This window comes from Corythoichthys intestinalis, chromosome 5 (assembly GCF_030265065.1).
Source record: "Corythoichthys intestinalis isolate RoL2023-P3 chromosome 5, ASM3026506v1, whole genome shotgun sequence".
Lineage (NCBI taxonomy): Eukaryota > Metazoa > Chordata > Actinopteri > Syngnathiformes > Syngnathidae > Corythoichthys > Corythoichthys intestinalis.
In genome coordinates, this window is record NC_080399.1 from 58,299,600 (window position 1) to 58,324,067 (window position 24,468).

Below are 24,468 nucleotides of genomic sequence, written 5' to 3' on the forward strand. Positions count from 1 at the left end.
ACAATACAAAACCAAATAGCCTTTGCGTTTTGGCCAACTCGTCGACCCCTCCTCTTGACTTTGACCAGGGTCCAGGGGTGCCCAAACTATTCCACATAGGGCCACAGTGGGTGATGTATTTCATTCCAACAAAACGAGACACCTTTTTACCAATCTGGCGTCTGACAAGTGTAATCAGTTGATTCAGTTGATTCTGCTTGTTTTAGAAAAAAACTTAATTGGTTAAACTGTCTGTGCTCAATTGGTAGAAACAAAAACCAGGACCCACAGTTGAGGACCGGTTTGGACAACCCTGACTTTTTTTTGCGTGAACACAAAACTACATTTGAAGTCGTTTTTTACTATTGTTCGTTGGTGCCACTCCTTTCTCTGTTCTTTTACAAAGGTAAGCTTCATTTTAATGGCACTTGTTTTTCATTTAGCTGGACCTAGAATACCCTGCTTTCTTTGGGGCCAGAATGTGGAAAAGGGGACGAAAAAGGCAAAGATACTTCCGGTTTTTGACTGACCAACAGGAAACCACAGTCCAGTGTCTCGCAGGTAGGCATTTAGGGCTTTCCTGGTCACACCAGGCTCAACTGCTACGTCAAAATCTTCCTGGTGGAGATCCAAAATCTGGTTCATATTCCTTAAGCTGAAGCATACGCCACCCTAAGGAAAGGAGAGGATATTTTCAGTATTTACGCGTCCACTTTAATTTGTTTATGGAATGCTGATTGTACCCTCTCAAGGCAGCTTTTTGCAGAGGCTAAATTAGCTAAAGAGGCTAAAGTTGGATGGGAATCTAGAAGACGTTTGCTTTTCTCCGTTTGAAATGCATTACTTAACAGTGCTGAGCAAATCTTTGGCAAAATACCTTAGCTCTTATTTGGCCTTTGTACAACCCCTTGCAAAAAGTATGGAATCACCAGTCTCGGACGAGCACTCTCTCAGACATTTTATCATGTAAAAGAAACTCTGATAAAAAGCTTGAAAAAATAATTAATTAGTTCAAAAGTGCAAAGCTTTAGCATTCAGAAATACTAAAAGAAATGAATAAAAAAAACATTGAGTTGGTCAGTAAATGTTACTTTTTACATAGGAAGTACAGGGAAATATATATGGAATCACTCCATTCTGAGGAAAGAAATATGGAATCATGAGAAACAAACAAAGAAATAACAAAACGCATCTGTAGTTTTTAGTAGCACCACCTCTGGCTTTTATGACAGCTTGCAGTCTCTGAGGTATGGACTTGATGAGTATTCTTCATCAATTTGGTTCCAACTCTCTTTGATTGCCAGATCATCCTTGCAGGTCGGAGCCTTGCTGCGGACCATTTTTTTCTATTTCCACCAAAGGTTTTCAATAGGATTGAGATCTGGGCTATTTGCAGGCCATGACATTGACTGGATGGGTCTTTCTCCAAGGAATGCTTTAACAGTTTTAACTCTGCACCACGTGACTACTCTTTGTATGATGCCACCTCAAGTTTAACTTCATTACAATATTAAGGAGTTGTTTCATTGCTTTTATAAAATTATAGAAATGCAATAAAGAAATCAGATTTTTAATGTAATTTTTTTATTGAGGCTTCGAAAAACATTAAAATGGAACGTGCATAACATGCCCCTTATCTGGGCATGTCTTTGATTTTCTTTATTATCTCAGTTTTGTTTTTGAAGTCTGCAAATAGGTGTTCTGATATGTTGATGAATGTCTCCTTCATGTACTCAGCATCTGTGAATGGTTTTCCATGCTTTATTATCTCCCAGGTTGCAACAAAACATGCAGCAGTATAGTGGAGTTTGGCGATGCAATCCCCTTCTTAAATCTTTTTTTGCGCTCCCACTTCTTCAGAAGTAATGGAATCGCACTTTTTCTCTCGGCTGCCGGTTTGTTTACAATAGCCACCTGCCTGGCATCCCGCCTTGCTGATAGAATCGTGTGTCACAGTCGCAGACTATGACGCAAATCTTTGTTGAAAGAAATGTTGAAATTTAATATATATTCTACACATTTTTACAGGATTGGAAAACGTTAAGAATGTTTGTGTCATTTTTTCCTCCTACAGAAACCATGTTAGGGCTGCAGCTATCGATTATTCTAGTAGTCAATTCATCGATGAACTAGTTAGTTCGAATAATCGAGTAATCGGATAAGGAACATGAAAAATTAAAATACCTGACCTGAGCCTCAAACGGTATAAAAAATAAATAAATGAGGATCTATGTACAACAAAAGAACAACTTACATAGCAAAAGTCCGCTAGCTTAAATGCTATAAAATGCTAACTTTTTTTTTTACAGTGCTCTTAACAAGTGGTTCAGACACATATTCCCACAAAAAACGGCTAACTATATCTATAAACTAATTTACGAACTTATTAAAAAACATGAGCTCAAAAAAAAATTTAGCTTACGTTGGTCTTAAGAGGGAGAAGTTGGATTCAGCCATGTGAAATGAGACACACCAGAGGGCAGTGTATCCACCTTAATCAATAAAACGAAATGCAAACATTTTCAAAATAATCCATTACAACGACACTTTGATTAAAAGAATATTCGAAGCAACAAAATTTAATTTGAATTTTTTTTTAATCGAATACTCGAGTTAATCGATTAATCATTGCAGCTCTAAACCATATCAAAACAAAAAATATATTTCCCTCAACCATCTTTTTCCATATTCAAACATTTTTGAAAATGCTCCAGGGAGCCACTAGGGCTGCGCTAAAGAGTTGCACGGGTTGCCGACCCCCGGTTTAGGGTGCATTACCTCTACAATCACCTGGAGTGGAAGAGGACTAACTCTGACATGTTTTTTTTTTTGCCCAGATGATTGTGACAACTGCGTAAAGTGAAATTATTCCTGTTGTCATAAAACATGAGATGTACATTTGTGTTTGCTCTCACCTTGACTGCTCCTACACCTCCCTCCAGGCCAGTTCCAGTACCAAAGGGGATTATGGGAAGGTGTTTGTCATGGCAGACTTTCGCCACGGCGCTCACCTCCTCCACACAACGAGGAAAAACGACTACATCTGGGGGACGGCATCTAATCAGACATTGAAATTTTAAGTACGGTTGTCAAAATTAACCAGTTAATCAACAAATAAAGGCTCCGAAAATTAGTCAACATCAATGTGGATAATCAATTAGTCATTTAGAGCCATTGCCTAAAATTAAAATTGGCAAATCTTCTTAATTTAGCCTCTCATCAGTAAATATTTCTCTGATTAATGTAGTCCCCAATTAAAGGAGACGGATTTTCCTTTGTCATTAATCAAACAAGAGATTTGCAAACATCTGCATTTGCTGATCAATATCCCTACAGGGTATGGACCAAACCAGGAATTGAATCATAATTACTTTATGGAGAAAAACATTCTATTTGTCTATTTGGAAAAATATTGTAATTTTTGGACTTTAAGCCGCTACAATTTTCTCTCCCTTTAAACCTTGCATCTTCAAGCAGATTATTTATGTATTTTTGGGGTTAAATGAGGTTCATGCTTCTTCATTAAAAATACAACCACTTCCGCTGTGATCAAAGTGTCTACTGACTTTCTAACCCAACACTCTATGCTCGCTCAAAGTACAGTATATCCTCCAACACACCCTAGCTACTGTTACATTCCAAAGGCTCTGTGTGTGCCATTTAGGGTACTTCACAATTCGATTCGATTCGATTACGATTAAGGGTGGTGCTACGATTCGATTACTGAACAATTATCACAGTATTAATGATGATCACAGTTATCACAGTTTTTTTCTTACTTGTGGCTACTTCATACTTTTAAGTATGTTATATTTAACAGTAGTCATTAACAGTAGTCATTAATGGAGGTGGGAATCTTTAGGCACCTAACGATTCGATTACAATTACAATTCAGAGGCTACGATTCGATTATAAATTGATTATTGATGACCCCCCCATTAGCTGCTTTTATTGTTTCGTGCATTTGTTACAAAAATTGTACAAAGAGCCTCTCAGGCTTAAAGACACGACTATTTCAGTATCAAGTTAACAATTCAAAACAGTAAATAAAATACTCAAGTCCCCATTCTGTATCAGCAGCTTTAAACTACACTCAATTTAATGTTGTGAATCAACCGTTAAAGTGGTTAAAATTGCTCCCATTATTCCATAATTTCCCTTCTGTCTACTTCCGACATGTGAAAGTTTCTAAACTGTTATAAAGATAGATTCAAGTCAAGATTTTGCCGATTTAGGAGTATTTTAGATAAAAAGTTAAAAGAAAGATAAGAGGTTTCCTACAGCAGCCTTCCAGGGAAGTCTACTGCTTTAAAGTGCCAACAACAGGAACAAAAAAGTCAAATAGCTTTATTATGTGAATTAGAATCATATTTTGAGACGATTCGGCTATAGACAACATAGAACAGATGAAGAGAAATTAGTTTTTAATCCGCCGTTTAGCCATGCCTACCATTATAGGGCTCTAGCGTCCCCAACAGGAGGCTGACGTCGGCAGGGTGATGGTTTTATCTGATTTAGTATTCAGCCCATAGAGAGGGAACAGTGACGTGCGGTCAGGGGAGGCAGGTGAGGCAGAGCCTCACCTGTCATCATGACAAAAAAATAATTATAGCATCAAATTTATATTAATATTTGTCCATTGCTCTTTATGTATGACTCATTTCAAACATTTTTTATAGTCAAAATCGCTGAATTTGCCCATTTCCTGTTCAAATAACGAAATGAAACGAGAGGTGCGGCAGCAACAAGTAAAGCCTCACCTCTGATTGCGCAATCCATAACAAACTGGGTTGATACATGGAATTGGAGCGTGCTGGTTGCCGTACATCTGCAAGTCGCCATTATAATGTTTCCAGTTACGTTCATTTGACCTGATTTTCCACAGTCTGGCTAATGTCTTTAACCCTTAAAGTTTAATTTTTGTTAGCGACATATTTAGTTTTGCTGATGGGAAATAAATCCGCAGTGAAAAGGCACAGCTTGCGGCAGATAGTACTCTGCCGCACTGAAAGGGGGCGTACGTGAAACTGGACTTTCCGTCAGAAGTGGACGCGATTAGCAACACCGGAGCTAAAAGGTTTGCTTCAAACTACGGGAAAGAAGATAACTCGCGCTTTTCAAACGGACTGGTACACCCGAAAAGACTGGCTATGTGGCTATCCTTCGAAAAAATCGGCTTTGCTGCTTTCCCTGCCTTTTTTTCTCAACTTGTGCCAATGTCTGGACTAACACGAGATATTGTGACATTAAAAAACTACCACGAAGCCTCAGCAAACACGAGAGCTCGACCACTCACATTCAAAGCCTGATTGCTTTAAAAACTTTTGGAAGCTCAAGGATCGATTTGGCTTTGACGAACAGCGGAAGCTCAACGGTAGCATCCAGAATGCTAAGGTAAAGAGTTTGAAATACCTCATTAATGCAACCTGCATCCTAGCTAAACAGGAGTTAACATTTCGTGGTAACGATGAGCGTGTACGCTCTTCTAAACGTGGCATATATGCAGAACGATTACCATGGTTTTGCTAAGAAAGATGAAAGGTTAGCTAGACATTTGGACACATCCACTGTGTGTTCTGGCTTGTCAAATAGAACACAGCGATCTAATTGAAGCAATCCTCTCCATTGAGGCGGAGAGATTTTTTTTAAGGTAAAGGAAAATAAGGAGGACTTTTACAAAAAGGGCGTAGGTTTGCATAGGGACGGTAGGGATATAACACTACCAACTTTTCAGGATGCTAAAATTGTCCCCACCAACGTTTAAGCAACCTTACCTTTTTTGCATGATATAATGTTCAGTTATATAGAGAATTTAGATCTTTCAATAGTTCCATATGTTGTAAGGATAGAATTGACCCTACCATTATTAAGTGAATTATTTTCATTATGTTTATGCTAATAAAAACCAGACATTTATTCAGGAAGTTTTCAAAATGTTTCTTTAGTGTTTTTTGAAAACAAAGGTTTGAATCGAACAGTGTATCATCTGAACCAATGCACATAAAAGTTATTATCAGTAGATAAGGATTTATTTTGCATTGATCATTTCACCTATTAATTAACTAGGTTCATATACATGAGAAATGTGGCCCTGTGCCCCCTTCAACCAATCTGTTTGGTCTTATAAATGTCCCGTCCCCAGCAAAAAGTGTACCTACATGCAGGTTATGCTGTTATATCGTCCCTACGAATGTTGAGCCCAAACCTATGCTCTTCCAAAGTAACGGCGGTTTTTGTGGTGAAGGACAGGCGCAAGACCACAAACAGTTTTCATTTCAATCTTATAAAAAAAAATTTAAAAAAAGAGCTTAGACTAAGAAAAATACAATAGAATATTTAAAAACTAAATTTTGGCCTTAAATAAAATATTCTTTGTTTTTCTTTTCACACTTTTTGTTTAGCAATCTGTAATAAATTGATTAAAGTATCAGAATTACAAGTTTTAAAAACAACTGAATATTTCACTAAAGGTCAGAATTGAATTCTGTGGTTTTGTACACCACTCTTTACTCTCATTTATGTTGCATGAATTATCGCAAATGCATGTTATTTTCTTTTTTTTTTTTTTTTTTTGTTTTTCTTTTTTTTTTTTTTAAACCTGTCCTGTTCAGCTGGTTGACACAGAGAATGGAAGTCTAAGTGCCCGGATTCTGAACAGTTTTAATGTTTCACATTGAGAGTCTGACATACTCCCATTGTGATCATTCAAAATACCTTTTTATTATGACAAAGCAGCGAACAGGAAGGGATTATGGGGGGACAGAAGAAAAGAAATACAAGAGAAGAAGGAAAAGAAACACATACACAAACAACAACTAGAAATACATTGAACATCTAAACTAGTTACTAACATGCTGGTGCTATCGTCAGCGAGATGTATTTCCGGTTTACACCATGTGGGGGCCTATTGGCCAGTGAAAGAGGAGAATGGGGGTGTCTATAAACTAGGTGATTGAAAGGGGTAGAGTGTACACAAATCAGTTCTGTGATCTAGAACCCAGTAATCGTGTGAATCTCTTATGAGTGTAAGCCCGTTGGTGACCAACCCTACGCCGCCGCATCGCCAATCCCGGCACCGGGACCCCCAACCAGAGCATGCCCTACCACATCCAGCAGCACGCAGGCCCCACTGGGCGCGCGACAGCCACGCAGACGGGCGGAAAAGCCGCGCGGGCGCCAACCCAGGGCCACGGCCCCCACCCAGCCAGCCCGGGGAGGGAGGGCGGGCGGGGGGGGGGGTGGGGGGCGGGGGTCCATGCGCAGCCCATCCCTCCTCCCGCAGCCCAGCAAAGGAGCCATCGTCCCCCCCCCCCGGGACCCAGGGTGGTGATGCATGTTATTTTCTTACTTTTACGTATCGATAATATGTACCGTGTGTGCGTGTTTTGTGAAGAATGCTGATGAGATATGAAATAACCAGTAGCCAATTGAATAAGCTACCCTATTTGGTTTATATATTTGGAAATCTGACACTAAAGGAGTCAGTGCCTCACCAACCATGAACCTCACCGCACGTCACTGAGAGGGAATTATTCAAAACGAGGGAAATGAGACGAAGAGAGCCGCAAAATGTCATTGTTTCAGTCTCCCTACTCCAATATTTTTACAAGATATTCTTTTTATCAAAGTATTTTCCCCCAATTGCTAAATAAATGGTATGGTCATGACAAATAACAGCCTTGTGCTAAATGGAATATGAAATATTAAAAATGCATTTATTCAGTACGACATGGCAAAATTACTCCATAATGGTCAAAACTGTCCACGTCTTGCACCTCCCAAACTATATTTTATGCCACCGGAGTTGGTCCGGGTTTTGTCATTTCCCTGCCCCGGCTTCGGAGAGCGTAAACAAACCAGGAGGCGTGACAGCTAGCAGACATGCTAACCCGAACCGAGTGATGTTTCAAAGTCTTTTTCTTGGCTCTCGAAGCGAAAATATCACACACAACTACAAAGGATCATGTCACACAGCGATGGGGTTGTCGATTGTCTTCGCCGATTGGCAACCCGCCCGGCGGCAAGCAAGTTACAGCTTGTCGGACTCGTTCCCCTGCTGCGGGCAGGAGATTTAGTTTGCCGGGAAAGCAGCTGGACAAACCGGCCGACGTCGGAGGAGCGCGTAGCTGCCCTATGGTCAACACGAATATGGCGTAAAAGAATGCTTTGCTACACGGCGAAGACATAAACAGTGAGAGAGCGGCGTGCAGTTGTTGTGCAGCAAACATGGCAGGATGTGTCTGAGAAGAACTTTTATACATGTCTGTCCATGATCAAATAGTCCTTTATTTAAAGAATGTTTGTAGTGTTTACTTTGTAATCGTTGTATTTGCGGCCATTTTTAACACAAAGTTGCAATTTCTGATGGGGTGGAAAATTTGACAGAACACTGGGCACACGAAGAGGGAGAACTTCTCCCCGGCCCCTCGATCACGTCTTTGTTTTCAACATTATAGTGACGACAGCTTTGAAAGCCTAGGAGGATACAACCTTGGTTTTTCAAAGACGTAAGTAGACCTTTACTGGCAATTTGATACGTTTATTACTTGATCGCGACCTGTTTTTTTGTTGTTGTTGCTTGCCTGTCATAAGACAGCTGACTAGGCATGTGCTGGTTAATGGTTTTAAGGTTTACCGTGATGTTTTCATACCACGGTAAACCCTTAAAACCGTTAACCGGCACAGCCTAGTCAGTCAATTTTGATGTCCCAGAAATGCAGCGAGAAATGGCTTGGAGCTGCGGCGCTCACCCCTCCAGTTGTTGCTCTGTCCTGTTTCTGTCGGTGACACAACACCTGAACTTTTCCCCCACCCCCCTCAAAAAAGACAGTTGCTAGTATGGTATTAGTATTAGGTATTACTATTTCGGCTACCGAAAAGAAACAGACGGCAGCGGCTTAAAAGGGGAAGGACATCCGCTGTGCAGGCAACACTTCCAACATGATTTCACATTAACGTGACCTCATTTGTCACTTTACACAAAATTTAAGGTAAGTAAACGCTGTCATGAACGTTTCCCACCAGTTATGAGATTTCACTGCAGCGTGCTTCGTGTGTCTAGCGATGGTCAAACAAATACTATAACATAAGCTTGTTAACGAGGTTATTAACATGGCTAGTTAGCATGCCAAGACGGCTAACATTTTTCCTCACTATAAGCGTACTTTTGTAAAGTCTCCGCCATTGTAAACATCTGTTCAAAATAACAATTTCATAATACAGCCTGAGTTTTTTTTCTCTCTGGTGACTTTCTGTGTTGAGAGAAGGTTTGTGTGGGCCTGTGTGTAATGTGTAAATAACGATATGAGTCATACACATGTGCTCCATTAATACTCAACTAATTAATATTAATAGTAGTCGTGGTATATAAACCCAGAAAAGGTCAACATACTCACATTCCTGCATCATAACTTGGACTGAGAGAGAAATGAAAATTAGCAAGTCTCAAAAAATGTTTAGATGGCGCTTTAAAGTCAGTGAAGTGCCTGCAATACAGATATATATGGCGGAAAACATGGACAACACTGAAAAAGCAGTTTCTGCTCTTGGACTTCTCTTTAAAAGAAATTGCTGTATTTTAAGCCAAAACAACTGTTGTGTTCGATAGAACAATATGTCTATATGCTTCCATAGCAGGTTCATGGTGCATTAAGCCCTGAACTATTTTAATTTGTCCGTTTTACCCTGGAAACCCCCTTTTACAGACGTCGCACAACCGCTTTTGTTTCAACCCAGCCATAAAACGAAGGTAATTAATTAGGGCCCGAGCACTAGGCGTGCGAAGGCCCTATTGTTTTGCAAAGGATTTTTTTTTTTTTTTTTTTTCAGGGCAAATGAAAACGGCCAATTTGGAGGCCTGAACATGCACGAAAAGTCACCAAAATTTGCACATACGTGCAGAAAATTGTAAATTTCGATAATTTTGCAACGTTGAAAAAAAAATGTAACAAATTGGCTCAATGGCGCCCCCTTGAAATTTTAAAGTTGGCCTATAACATTAGGGTCTGTCAACGTAGAGCAATGAAATTTGGGGAGTCTATACCTTGTCCAAAACCGCTCCAAAAAAGCATTGGCACCCATATTCCAAACCCAACAGGAAATCGGTTATTTTGGATCGAATATGAAATTTTTATCGATTTACAGGGTGCACATTTGAGGCCTTTTCGCCGAGGGGGTTAGTTGGATCATCTTCAAAATTGGTAAGACTATTCAAGAGACATATGAGGTCTTAAGTTTTTAAAATGGTGCGTTTTCATTCACGGGTCTGACCTGGGCGTAGTGCCAAAGTCGGCCATTTTTTCGGCAAAATGACAAATTCAGTAAATGACTAATAGTTCCTTCACACAACGTTCAATCTTTTTCATATCTGGCATGTATGTGCGACATCCCACCCTTAACACGAGTGCATTGAAATATTACCCATTAGGCCTAGCGCCCCCTATTGAGAACAGGAAATGCCTTTTTTTTACGAGACAGGTTCCTCCTCCAAGGAAAAAAAATCTGTTGACCTCAAACCTGCATCAGGGGAGCCTTAAGACCTGTTTTCAGGTGCCTGATGAAAAATATTGAGGTTTCGTTGAAGCGGAGGGGTCCAAACAGGAAAGTGAAAATGACCGTCAACAATTTGTTTCCCAAAAGACTTTGAACAGTCATAACTCGGCAGATATACAACATATCTGCGCCAAACTTCCCGTGCTTGTTGAGAGTCATACTCTGAAGGGTCTGGTAGGGGTCATTTGCATGAACTCTACAGTGCCAACTAGTGGCGACAGAAAGGAGTTTTAAAAAAGGCCTTTCCTATTGGGTTTTTTCAACGTAGAGCAATGAAATTTGGGGAGTCCATACCTTATGCAAAACTGCTCCAAAAAGTCTCTTGCACCCATTTTCCAAATCCAACAGAAAATCGGTTATTTTGGATCGAATGTGAATTTTTTATCCATTTGTAGTAAAGTATACATTTGGAGGCCTGAACATGCACGAAAACTCACCAAATTGTGCACATACATGCGGCTTTGCGTGGATTTCGATAATCTTGTGGCGTTACAAAAAAATGTAACAAAATGGCTCAGTGGCGCCCCCTTGAATTTTTCAAAAAGGCGTTTCCTATTAGGTTTTTTTAACGTAGAGTTATGAAATTTGGGGAGTCGATACCTTGTGCAAAACTGCTCCAAAAAGTCTCTTGAACCCATTTTCCAAACCCAACAGGAAATTGGGTATTTTGGATCAAATGTGAAATTTTTATCAATTAACAGGGTGCACATTTGAGACCTTGTCACAGAGGAAATTAGTTGGATCATCTTCAAAATTGGTTAGACTATTCAGGAGACATAGGAGATCTAAAATTTTCAAAATGGTGCGTTTTCATTCATGGGTCTGACCTGGGCGTGGTGCCAAAGTCAGCCATTTTTTCGGCAAAATGACAAATTCAGTAAATGACTAATAGCTCCTTGAAACAACGTTCAATCTTTTTCATATCTGGCATGTATGTGCGGGATCCCACCCTTAACAAGAGTGCATTGAAATATTACCCATTAGGCCTAGCGCCACCTAGTGGGAACAGGAAATGCCTTTTTTTATGAAATAGGCTCCTCCTCCAAGGAAAAAAAATCTATTCACCTCAAACCTGCAAGAGGGGAGCCTTAAGACATGTGTTCAGGTGCCTGATGAAAAATACTGAGGTTTGGGTGAAGCAGAAGGGTCCAACAGGAGAAGTAAAAATGACTGAACCCATTTCGCCTCACCAAAAGTTTTGAACAGTCATAACTTCTACAACACATCTCCGCCAAACATCTCGTGCTTGTTGAGTCATACTCTGAAGGGTCCTGTAGGGGTCATTTGCATCAACCCTACAGCGCCAACTAGTGGCAATAGAAAGTCACTATTTTTTTCTAATTTTTGTCCAGTTCTTTTCAGGTTGGTCATTGTAATTTCAAGACCTTTTGTAATACTTATTTCACGGCCCATATCCACATGTCTCTGTCTGTTGCCGTGATGACCCTTTGTTCGCCAATAAAGGAAATTTTTTTTTTCAGAGACTCAGGCAGCTTATAGAGCCACAGAATTTGGCACACTTGGTCGAATTGGCCCAGTTAGAAGATTCATTTTGGTTTTGAATAAGGGCTTGGCTGCACAGCTCAGTAGCGCCTCCTTTTTTGTAGTACTCTTTCCAATAGGGGTTTTTATCTATTAGGTGTGTGAATTTAAAGAGCCGACTTTCGAGCATGTTAGGTTCTAAAGAGGTGATTAGAGAGGACGATCTGCCACCACCCTGACCTGCACACTGTCCGAGTTGCGTGACGTCCGAGTTGCGCAAGATTGCGAGGGCCCGTTCAGTCCTGCTTGCAGGCTTAGTTATATTTATTATTCAAAATGTCTGTCACTTTTAGCTTAAAATTATTAATTGATGTCTAATATTTCGTTTAAAAAAAAAAAAAAACTACTTTAAAAAATTATTCACTCGCATATTTAAACATTTAAACAAATTACGTCACAATGAAAAAAATGGTGTCTGTAAAAAAGTCACGGATATCTACTTCATAACCATCGCTTAATTGTAATTTTTTTTGTTAGTGTTGCATTTTCTCCGATATGTTAGATGATAAATAATCGATCCAAACACAGAAGCATTGAAAAAAAAAAAACGTTTAAAAGCGTAAATATATGAAAAAGAAAATCTTGACCACTCCTTGATGTCTGTGATTTTTGCATCGCGACCCTTGTCATATTACCATGTTTCACCCATAAAATCCCCAAAAAATCCAGCTGTGGCCATTCACAGCTGTGTCTTGACACTCAGTGATACATGCTACTTGGAGTTTTTGGATCGAAACAAGGGAAGTACGCGATAATATCTCATTAAAGTCATGGCTTCTGTAATTCTGCTCTCGCGTGCTCTCACCTCCAGATAGGGTTTTGCTGTTTAAAATTTGTTTTTTGTTTTTTAAATGCCCTCCTGTTCAAAAAGTTTCCTTCCCCAGAAAATTGAGATTTTAAGCTTTCCAATGATGTATCACACATGCATATCTGACAATTTTGAAAGTTGGCCAAATTAGGAGTCTCAGAGTGGAACTTCAAGTCTCCTGAGTTTTTTCCGCCATATATAGTACTGTGTATATATATATATATATAAAGATACACGATAATATCGGTCACCGATAATTATCGGCCGATAATGGCAATTATGACGTCACACAGATAATCCAGATAATAAAAAAATTCAACCGATAATGCAATCCGATAATTATATACTTGATTTAGCCTCCAAATGTGCGCAACCGAAGAATTCAGCACGCCGCCTCCTCAACCCCTCCCCTCTCTAAAGCCCCTGAGGGAGGAGGGGTTGAGGAGGCGGAGTTACACGACAAGAAGTAGTTGAATATTATGGCGTTACTAAAAAAACAACGCTCTCGCCATCTGCGAAACATGTACCGTAGAAGTTCCAGGCAGAAAGAAAGCGTCCTCATTCAAAACCACTAACCCAGCAGCCGTTTAAAACTGCGTCACAAAGATTTTTGGAACGATTACGAGGCTGCTGTTAGCGGGAATGCTAAGGCTATTGTAAACACAAGCTAAACTACGGGGCTTGTGACAATACAGAGTCGGGCTGTTTGGGGATGCAGCCCAAGGCGGGTGGTAAATTTACATCTAAGGCTAAACACCGGCACGACTGTAGACCGATAGTCGGCAAGTAGCCGTCTTCCGACGAAGCCCGCCGCTCTGGCCGGTCCGGCAGGCCGCCTCGCCATAGGCGGGGCAAGCCGGGCCGAGCCGAGCCCGATTTCCCGGCTTCGGGACCTCCGGCGAACACCCCGGTTTCTCGAGCGTTCCCCCACGGCGTGCGAGCAGAGCCAAGACCCGAATACGCCGCGGCGAACCAGTCGGGGCGGGCGGATTATCCGGTACGAACGTAATTGCCGCCGCCGAGACAAGACACGGTTTGTTTTTTTTACCGAAATGTTCCGAGAACCAAAGCCCTGGATAAAAAAATAATGCAGTTTATAGGACCACCATTCTTCATGAAAAAGTGATGTCCAGTAAGCAAACTTATCATGACGGCACAGTGGTTCGATGATAATTTAACATGGAGAAAACGAAGTCAGCCAGCCAATAATGCATCCAGTATGTAAAATGTCGAGCGGTCAGATGACTTTGTAACGCTGCCTTTATTTTCGGCTTAACAAAACTCAGGCACAAAACAACACGCACGCGGATGCGAGCTCCAACTCCGTCCAAATAGTCCTGCCGTGTATCAGTTTAGCTGCTGTAAAGCAAATGTCGCGAAAGCCGCAAATGTAAACAAAGCGCTGCAGAATGGGTACATGACATCTCGCTCTTTTGAGTTAATCATTTTCACAGTGTGCAACAAAGCATATAACATTAGCAATCACTTTTCAAATTATTTAACTTATTTCTCTGATCAATTACAGTCACAGTGGATAATCAAATTCTTAAATCAACATTCTGTAGCCACAAATATTATTCAAAATCTTTCCTTCTTCCAAGTTTTTGTTTTTTTAGGATTAAGTATAAGAATGTATTGCATAAAACAAGGCTGTTAAGATTGTTTTCAGCTAGCTATTTTTCTTCCAAGAAATCTGAGAGAAATACAATTGAAGCGATGGCAGATAATTTCACTTATTGTCAATAGATTTACACTTAAAACTGACTAGTTTTAAGGAGGTGTGTTTTGCACTGTGTTAATGTTATATATGTTAGGAATGGCTTACTTTTAAAGGCATTTTTGTGCAACTTAGGTATTGACTCTGTAAGTAATTGTTGCCAAAAGTTTACCATTACACAATGTTAGACAATCTGTCATTATTTAGATGTTTGAATTGACGACTTGTTCATATTTTATGTTGAAAAAAAGAGCAATAAATTATATTTTTGCACAGTAATATTGTCTTTTGTGTGTACTTTCAAATTTTACATAAATCTTTTAATAGAATTATCGGCTTGACATTATCGGTTATCGGTTGGAATGAGGAGGAAATTATCGGTTATCGGTATCGGTTGAAAAATGTATTATCGTGCATCACTATATATATATTTAAAGTTTTATTTAGAAATGTTTTTACTTTTTTATGGAAAACAATAATTTTTTGTTCTAATGTTTAGCAACTTGAGCTGTGGCAGTGGGTTTAGTCTATAAATTCTATTTATTTCAATTTTATTTAAAATGTTTAAGTTATTTTTGTTGTTGTTGTTGTTATTTTATTTATTTTAACATTATCTTCATGTTGATGTTCCAATTTGCATATATGTTGTGAAAAAAAAAAAAAAAAACTTTAATGAAATTGTATTTTTTAGCCCATGCATCTCAAAATAACACATTTTAGAGCTATAATTGCAATACCGTGAAATCGTGGTATTTTTGCTTAAGGTTATCATACCGTCAAAATCTCATACCAGCACATGCCTATAGCTGACAGGTTGTCTATTAAAGTCAATTTGATGCATTTATTTCTAGATTTATATAACTATTCGTCTGCTTTTGCAATTACTGATAATTACTCCATATCACAGAATGACTAAGGAAAGAAAGCTTCAGAGAGAAATCACGATGCTAATTACCACTCTTCCTTTCCCTAACACTAACCTGCTGAAGTTGTTCTCCAAGTGGCATCATCACCAAGATGTTGGCGTCGGTGCGCTATGATAACAGGAGGATCTTAAACGGCAGATTAAGGGACAGATTTCTCATCGCCTGTGCTATGCCCAATTACTGCATATAGTTCAATTGTCTCAATATGAATTTCATTTCCATTATAATGCTATTTAAAAATTGATTTCAGGTGTCATATACACTTTAATGTACTTTTTCCATTTACGTTGAGTTTTTTCTTCATAAATAATCCAAAAAGATTTCTCTTGAAACCTATATACGCTGTGTATGTGGGGGTGGTGGGTGACATAGTATTAGAGCTGAAACGAATATATTTGAGCAACTCGAGTAACTCGAGTTTAAAAACTGATCCGAGTAATTTTATTCACCTCGAGTAATTGTTTCATTTTGACAGCTCTAAGCATCACGTTTTGATCGGACTACTTTTAATGCGGGACAACGCGCTGATGTCACGTGCGTAGAGGAAGAAGCAATTAAAAAAATAATAATAATAAATTACTGTAGCCGACAGCCGCTACAAACGATGACGACATTCCTAAAAACTAGCTCGCATGATGCTACGGTGGGAGCAGGTAGAGCCTGATGCGTCTCATAGAGATCACATGTATGTTGAACTAAATGCGAAATGACAGAGTCAGCGGCGTTTGTAAACAGCCGCCATTTTAAAGCAGTAGACTTCTAAGCGCTAATAAATAAGATTAACGTGCCTGTCACTCGCTCACGTAACGTTAGCCCTGCGAAGGGCTAGGTTTCTATTAATTATGACCACTGTCAATGCATAGCTAACATGTCTTACATAAAGGCTTTAGTGATGAGAGTGATGAGGGTGTAAAATAAAAAGTTAATAATGCTAACTGTCAATTTTAGCTCAGTAGTCATTGCTGGATAAAACAGCAAGTAGCACTGGTCCCTCATGTGCTCCAATACAGCAGGTATCATACATTTATTTTGAACACTGCAAAAACTCAAAATCCTATCAGGACTTACAGTTTAGACTAACTTAAAACTTAACTAGAATTTAAAATAGCTTGACACAAATGGAAATTCAATTGAAACACGTGGGAAAAACACCTAACTTTTAAAGAGCATACGACACGAGAAAAAAAAAGTCTTAAATGGCATTATTATGTGAATTAGAATCATATTTTGAGATGATTCGACTATATACAACAATTTAGCAAAGCACAGATGACGAGAAATTTGTCTTTTAATCTGCCGGTTAGCCACGCCTACCATTATAGGGCTTTTGCGTCTCCAACAGGTGGATGACGTCAGCGGTAGACTGGGCTCATCGGTTTTACTATTCAGCCCATTGAGGGGGAATTATTCAGAACGAGGAAACCGCAACGAAGAAAGCCGCAAAATGTCATTGTTTCAGTCTCTCTACTCCAATATTTTTACAGGATATTCTTTTTATCCAAGTATTTTTCCCCAATAGCTAAATAAATGGCTTGAGAAGGACCAGTCAGCCCGTCAAGGGGGAACTATTCACAACGACGAAAACGCGACGAAGAGAGCGGCAAAATGTCATTGTTTCTGTCTCTTTACTTCAATATTTTTACAGGATATTCTTTTTATCCAAGTATTTTCCCCAATTGCTAAATAAATGGCATGGTCGTGACAAATAAGAGTCTTGTGCTGAATGGAATATGAAATAATAAAAATGCATTTATTCAGGACGACATGGCAAAATTACTCCATAATGGTCAAAACTGTCGACTTCACCTTTACTGTCGCACCTCCCGAACGATATTTTATGACACCTAAATCGGACATGTCATTTTCCTTCCCCGGCTTCGGAGAATGTAAACAAATCAGAAGGCGTGACAGCTAGCCGAAATGCTAACCCGGACCGAGTGATGTTTCAAAGTCTTCGAAGTGGAAAATCACACATAACTAGCCTGGATTATTTGACATGACGACCCGGTTGTCGATTGTCTTTATGGATCGGCAAACCGCCCGCGGAGAGCAATTTACAGTTCGTTCCCGGAGTTGTGCAGCTAATGTGCTGCTGCTAATGAGCATTAGGAGAGCATTTTACATGCCTATCAATGATCAAACGTAAGTAGTCCTTTATTTAAAGGAAGTTTGCAGTGTTTACTTTGTAATCACTGTATTCGTATTTGACATAATACAAAACAAGATGTTTGCTCACTTCCTCGTAAGTCCAATGGTCCCACAGTAGTAGGGCTTGGCCAATATCCACGGTGAATGGGAACCTTTTGAAACTCCAAAAAGGTGCATACGCCTCTCCCTCATACAGAATTATTTTTCTGCAGCCGTTTGGCTGGCGTGATGCGAAAAATAAACGTATTAATCCACAAAATCAGCTGAATCCTTCGTCCTCATACACAACAGTACACTGTAGCGTGAAGAGGACGTCTTCTACCGTGCACGTCACAGCGCCCTCCTCCTCAATGCAAGACCGAAGCCGGAAGTCACTCATTTTCATGGCGCGGGATTCAAAAAACTAAATAAGAATAGCGATCGCTTCCACACACATCAAAGCGGTCCATATCATTCAGGGGCATAGAATACCGCGTGTATTATGAAATAAACATGCGTTTTCGTGTCACAGGCACTTTAAGTGGTGTGTGTTATGGCTTAGTGGTTAGCACATCTGCCTCACAGTTCTGAGATCAAGGGTTCAATCCCGGGCTTCGGCCTTCCTGTGTGGAGTTTGCATGTTCTCCCCGTGCCTGCGTGGGTTTCCTCCGGGAACTCCGGTTTCCTCCCACATCCCAAAAACATGCATGGTAGGCTGATTGAACACTCTAAATTGTCCGTAGGTATGAATGTGTGCGTGAATGGTTGTATGTCTCCTTGTGCCCTGCGATTGGCTGGCAACCAGTTCAGGGTGTCCCCTGCCTACTGCCCGTAGTTGGCTGGGATAGGCTCCAGCACCTCCGCGACCCTCGTGAGGAAAAGCGGCATGGAAAATGAATGAATGAATATATATATATATATATATAAAACATATAGATGAATATATATATATATATATATATATATATATATTAAGGCGGGGACTTTAACGCATTAATTTCGATTAATTAATTATAAAGCTTTTAACGCGTTAAAAATTTTAACGCAATTAATTGTTTCAGTTCCATTTGTCCGCATGCGGAACCTTCCTACTCATGTGTTTCTGGTACGCCGGTAAATCTGACGCACACAAACAAACGCTAACAGCAGCAGTGATGGGAGGCGACATTTTATTTGGATAGTTAGGGGCTAGTTTTCCCCTATAAAACGCATCCTGATGGGACAATGGACAAGAGCATTGTTTTGTGCAAGCTGCCGACGCGGTCGCGCGCCTTCCTCGTCCCCCTCTTCCCGCCCGCCCTTTAACCAGGGCGCGGCGGCGGCGAGGGTCCCGGCGCGGTCGGCTTGGCGGTCACGGTTGCACCCGGCGGGCTACCTCGGCCGGTGCTTGTGCAAGCTGCTATTCGATGACGAAAAGCAGACCAAAGAAGACCGATTGAAGTCTGTCGAGTATGTTGGTTTGACACGGGACCACTTGACTTTCTTGAGCAATTCTAACTATCTCGGAGTGACCGCACATACAATACAAGTTTCGTCCTGACTGTGCAAAAAGCCAACGACAGACGCTAAACAGTAAACTGTGCAGACCAGTTTTTTTTCGGTAGCTGAGTCCTGGGAGATTGAACGAAAAGTCACAACAATTGGTATGGATTGTTGAATAACTTAATGTTGAAGTGTTGCACTTTGTTATTTTCTTGCAGTTTAATTATCAGTGTTTACATTTCTATATTTGAAAGAAAATATTTGGCAATATTTTATGCCTCATAGTTTTATCTTGTAACTACTGAAAAGTAGTTATGTTTACAGTTAAAAAACAGTAACTATCTAAAGAAAAATGTTTTCAAAGAACATAAATAATCCGGGTGCCTGAAACACTTTAAACCTGAATAGCTGTATGAGCACTTTGACCAATTGTATGCTGATGACATTACATATTAACAGTAATAAATTTGTTGTTAAGCTCAAAAAGGCTTTTTTTATTGAGAACACGATTTGTTTTGTCAATATATGGTTTTCAATTAGAATGCGATTAATTTCGATTAATTAATTACAGACCCTGTAATTAACTCGATTAAAAATTTTAATCGAGTCCCACCACTTATATATATAAATGAGAGAGAGAGAGAGAGAGAGAGAGAGAGAGAGAGAGAGAGAGAGAGAGAGAGAGAGAGAGAGAGAGACAGCTCGAGCTCAGTGAGGTTGGATGGAAAGTGTTTGTGAACAGCAGTCTTCAGCTCTTTCCACAGATTCTCGATTGGATTCAGGTCTGGACTTTGACTTGGCCATTCTAACACCTGGATACGTTTATTTTTGAACCATTCCATTGTAGATTTGGCTTTATGTTTTGGATCATTGTCCTGTTGGAAGATAAATCTCCGTCCCAGTCTCAGGTCTTGTGCAGATACCAACAGGTTTTCTTCCAGAATGTTCCTGTATTTGGCTGCATCCATCTTCGCGTCAATTTTAACCATCTTCCCTGTCCCTGCTGAAGAAAAGCAGGCCCAAACCATGATGCTGCCATCACCGTGTTTGATAGTGGGGATGGTGTGTTCAGGGTGATGAGCTGAGTTGCTTTTACGCCAAACATATCGTTTTGCATTGTGGCCAAAAAGTTCAATTTTGGTTTCATCTGACCAGAGCACCTTCTTCCACATGTTTGGTGTGTCTCCCAGGTGGCTTGTGGCAAACTTTAAACGAGACTTTTTATGGATATCTTTGAGAAATGGCTTTCTTCTTGCCAGTCTTCCATAAAGGCCAGATTTGTGCAGTGTATGACTGATTGTTGTCCTATGGACAGACTCTCCCACCTCAGCTGTAGATCTCTGCAGTTCATCCAGAGTGATCATGGGCCTCTTGGCTGCATCTCTGATCAGTTTTCTCCTTGTTTGAGAAGAAAGTTTGGAAGGACGGCCGGGTCTTGGTAGATTTGCAGTGGTCTGATGCTCCTTCCATTTCAATATGATGGCTTGCACAGTGCTCCTTGAGATGTTTAAAGCTTGGGAAATCTTTTTGTATCCAAATCCGGCTTTAAACTTCTCCACAACAGTATCTCGGACCTGCCTGGTGTGTTCCTTGGTTTTCATAATGCTCTCTGCACTTTAAACGGAACCCTGAGACTATCATAGAGCAGGTGCATTTATACGGAGACTTGATTACACACAGGTGGATTCTATTTATCATCATCGGTCATTTAGGACAATATTGGATCATTCAGAGATCCTCACTGAACTTCTGGAGTGAGTTTGCTGCACTGAAAGTAAAGGGGCCGAATAATATTGCACGCCCCACTTTTCAGTTTTTTATTTGTTAAAAAAGTTTAAATTATCCAATAAATGTTGTTCCACTTCACGATTGTGTCCCACTTGTTGTTGATTCTTGACAAAAAAAATTTAATTTCATATCTTTATGTTTGAAGCCTGAAATGTGGCGAAAGGTTGCAAGATTCAAGGGGGCCGAATACTTTCGCAAGGCACTGTACATACATTTTTTACATCTGAGATGCAATTGTTGGCTGTTTTCAACAATGTACATCAAAAATAAAGGCATTGATTGACTGAAAATGGTTCAATATTAGATGAAATGTCTTGTTTTCTCATGTATATTTGTAATTGCTCTTCACCTAAAAATATATATGTTTTATCCGATTACTCGATTAATCAATAGAATTTTCAGTCGATTACTAAAATATTCGATAGCTGCAGCCCTACCTAGTATTTTGTGCCATTTAAAAATTATATGGAAAGGTTTATTCATTTGTTATTTCCTGCTGTCAATTAAGCAAACGCCATTCTACAAATAGATCAAACGTAAAAGTGACCTGTGCACAGATTCATCTTTGCCATGTTGCTCTCTGACAGCAGTTCCTAGTGACACTCCATCTTCTCCGCATATTGACCTGAATGTAGAAAGTGCACTTTCCAGAGAAGCACTCTGTGTAAACACACAAAAGGCACATATTAAATGATGTTTTGTATTTAATCAAAACCATCACACGACCCGCGTCTTTAAGCCGTGCTTACTGGGAAGAACATTTTTTTTTTTTTTTAAACTATACAGTTGATCTCATTTTATCACATTTGCAAGACAGTGTGTGGAAAATGACCAGAATATCCTTTTTCAAACTATTTTAGTCAGTTTTTGCTTGCCTCTGCAAACATCCGGATTCTCAATATGAGGCTGCCTGATTCAAATTCAAATATATATAAACTCAACGCTCTGATTGGCCATTGCAAGATTGGGCGTGTTGATGGCAAGCGTTCATATTGTAAATACTAATATCTAATACACAATACAATATAAGAAAAAATACGATAAATGATATACGATATACAGTCATGTGAAAAAATTAGGACACTCTATTACATATACAGTTGTTGATTAAGAAACGTTCACATATCAATGTCTGAGCTTGTTTTTCTTTATCTCTGGAAAAGAAAGGGATTTAATTGCAGGTAAACACCAAAAATTAACATTGTTTTACTCATTTAACCAAATATAGCAACAAAAATGCATATTCTAACTGAGGAAAAAGTTAGGACACCCTACCAACTAATAGCAAATGTTACCCCCTTTGGCTGAAATAATGGGGTGGCATTTTAGCTTAGCTAATACAGTATGTGGGAGTGTATGTTCACTTGTAATGATGTGCAGTTAACTGAAGTGTAATCCAACATTGAAAATGGTATTACCTTATTTTTATAAAAAGTTACAAGCTAGCGAGTGTTACCCTACTTTTAACTTTTACCTCATTCGATTCCTACTAAAAAATGTTGTTTTGTCTATTATTGTACATAAACTGTGAATTAATGAATGTAGAATAATGAAACACTTCACAAGTTTGATGTTTTCTTCTATTTATTTTGCACTTTAGTAAGAGCTGATTTCTAGTTTTCGCCAGTAGAACAAACTTTCAAATGCTGCGATTTAAAAAAGCCTTTTTGTCCCGTTGTACCAGACTGTTACCCCCGTGCCGAAGTGAGTTCCAAACCGTGACTTGTGTGTACCGTTATACCCCTAGAACCTATATAAGTGTAGGAATGCCCCAAATTACAAACACATGACAAATTGAATGAAAGCTGGTTTTGAAATCAGAGGCAAGGAAAAGGGAGACTGCAACTTTTTGACTTATTAACAGTGACAATCTTCAATTTTGGTATTTGAGCAAAAAACGTGGTCAATAGAGCTGGGAATCTTTGGGCACCTAACGATTCGATTACGATTACGATTCAGAGGCTCCACTTTGATTATAAAACGATTATTGATGCACCCCACTCCTTTTTTTTTTTTTTTTTTTTTTTAATTTGTTTTGTACATTAGTTCCAAAATTGTTCAAAAATCCTCTCAGGCTAAACCAAACTACTATTTCAGTATCAAGTTAACATATAGCAGTAAACAAATATACAAAAATAACAGTAAATAAAAAACTCCAGTCCCCATTCTATATCAGCAGCTTTAAACTACTTTCAATTAATTTAATGTTGTGAATCAACCGTTAAAGTTGTTAAAATTGCTCCTGTTATTCCATAATTTCTCTTTTGTCTACTTTCAACATGTAAAAGTTTTAAAACTATTTTAAAGATAGATTCAAGTCAATATTTTACCGATTTAGGAGTATTTTAGATAAAAAGTTAATTAGGTTCGCTTGGAAGGTTCGCAACAACAGCCTTGCAGGGAAGTGTACTGCTTTAAGATGGCGGCCGTTACTAACGCCCGCATCTAGTTTTTTGTAGATGTGCTGGTAACGATACCGAAGCTATAATGCAGCTAGTCCTATATAAATGATATCTACCGTAACATAATGTGGCTTGTAGCAGCTTTTCGGCAGCAGTCAGGTATGTTGTTGTTTTTTTTTTTATCTCGTGGCATGAGTTGAGCTAGAGCCGTGAGTTGAGCATTGGCGTTACCCGAGGGGCCGGGTAATGAGAAACATGATGTTTAGCTACTCTCGCTCCGTCCCTAATTGCGTACCGAAGACCGCGCGGCGCGCTGAGTGTGTCGTACTTCTGCTTTACTTGGCATATTTCAATAATCGGAATTTGGATGTTTGTGAATCGTTCTCGAATCTTCCACGGCCGAATCGCGAATAATCTAAGAATCGGAAATTTTGCACACCTCTAGTGGTCAATGTACATTTGCTTTCGCAGGCCACTTAAAATGATCTGGCAGGCCTCAGGCCTCAAGTTTGAAACCCGTGCTTATTGTCACAGGGAATGTTGTACCCCTTGAGACCCTGAGCCATGTCGAGCACAGCCCTTGTGTCCCGATTCTTTGCTTTTATTCCCTCTTATTTGAACTCTAATTTCATTGTTGGATCAAACAGACCCCGAACAGTATCAATGTAATACAGTATCAATGTAATACATGCAGGGGGTGGTTGCAAACATGTGAGATTAAGGCTGTTTGATTAATCGATTTTCAACTGAAAAAGACTTTTCTGGTGGATACGATGTTAAAAACTTTCAAATCGGTACGTCCGATTTTCAAAACCGCACCATTTTAGTTTATCTACTGCTGCTGTAGTTTTCTCTACATTTTCGCTTCCTCTCACGAGACAAAACAACGAAAGCCATGGCTATCGGCGATTCTGCTACTTTTGCCCAGTCAACTTTGGACACAAATTGCATAACGCCATGAGCAAGTGTATTATCTCATGATGTACTTAAAGTATTTTTGTACATGTAGAAGGATTGCAGTGGATTATCAAATAAAACATGCAGCCTTGAAACGTGCAACACTTCCTCATTCACTTCGTCTGCATACTTTATTTTACAACACAACGACAGAAAGTAATATAGCTTCTACGTCTGGCTGAGTGTACT

General features: G+C 39.5%; 1 protein-coding gene across 4 annotated transcripts in view; it reads right to left on the bottom strand.

Moving 5' to 3' along the window:
- The window catches only part of ldhd (lactate dehydrogenase D), a 50,042-nt gene that overhangs the window by 23,847 nt on the left and 1,727 nt on the right, over positions 1–24,468 (bottom strand). For all 4 annotated transcript variants that reach the window (XR_009063206.1, XM_057836337.1, XM_057836340.1 and 1 more), the window contains exons 2-4: positions 21,468–21,580; positions 2,895–3,036; positions 510–651 (exon numbers count right to left, since the gene is read on the bottom strand). Coding sequence is in view for 3 of the 4 variants with exons in the window: in XM_057836337.1 (XP_057692320.1) it covers positions 510–651; positions 2,895–3,036; positions 21,468–21,580 (397 nt within the window). In the remaining variant the exon portion in view is untranslated. The remainder of the gene's footprint in view (positions 1–509; positions 652–2,894; positions 3,037–21,467; positions 21,581–24,468) is intronic.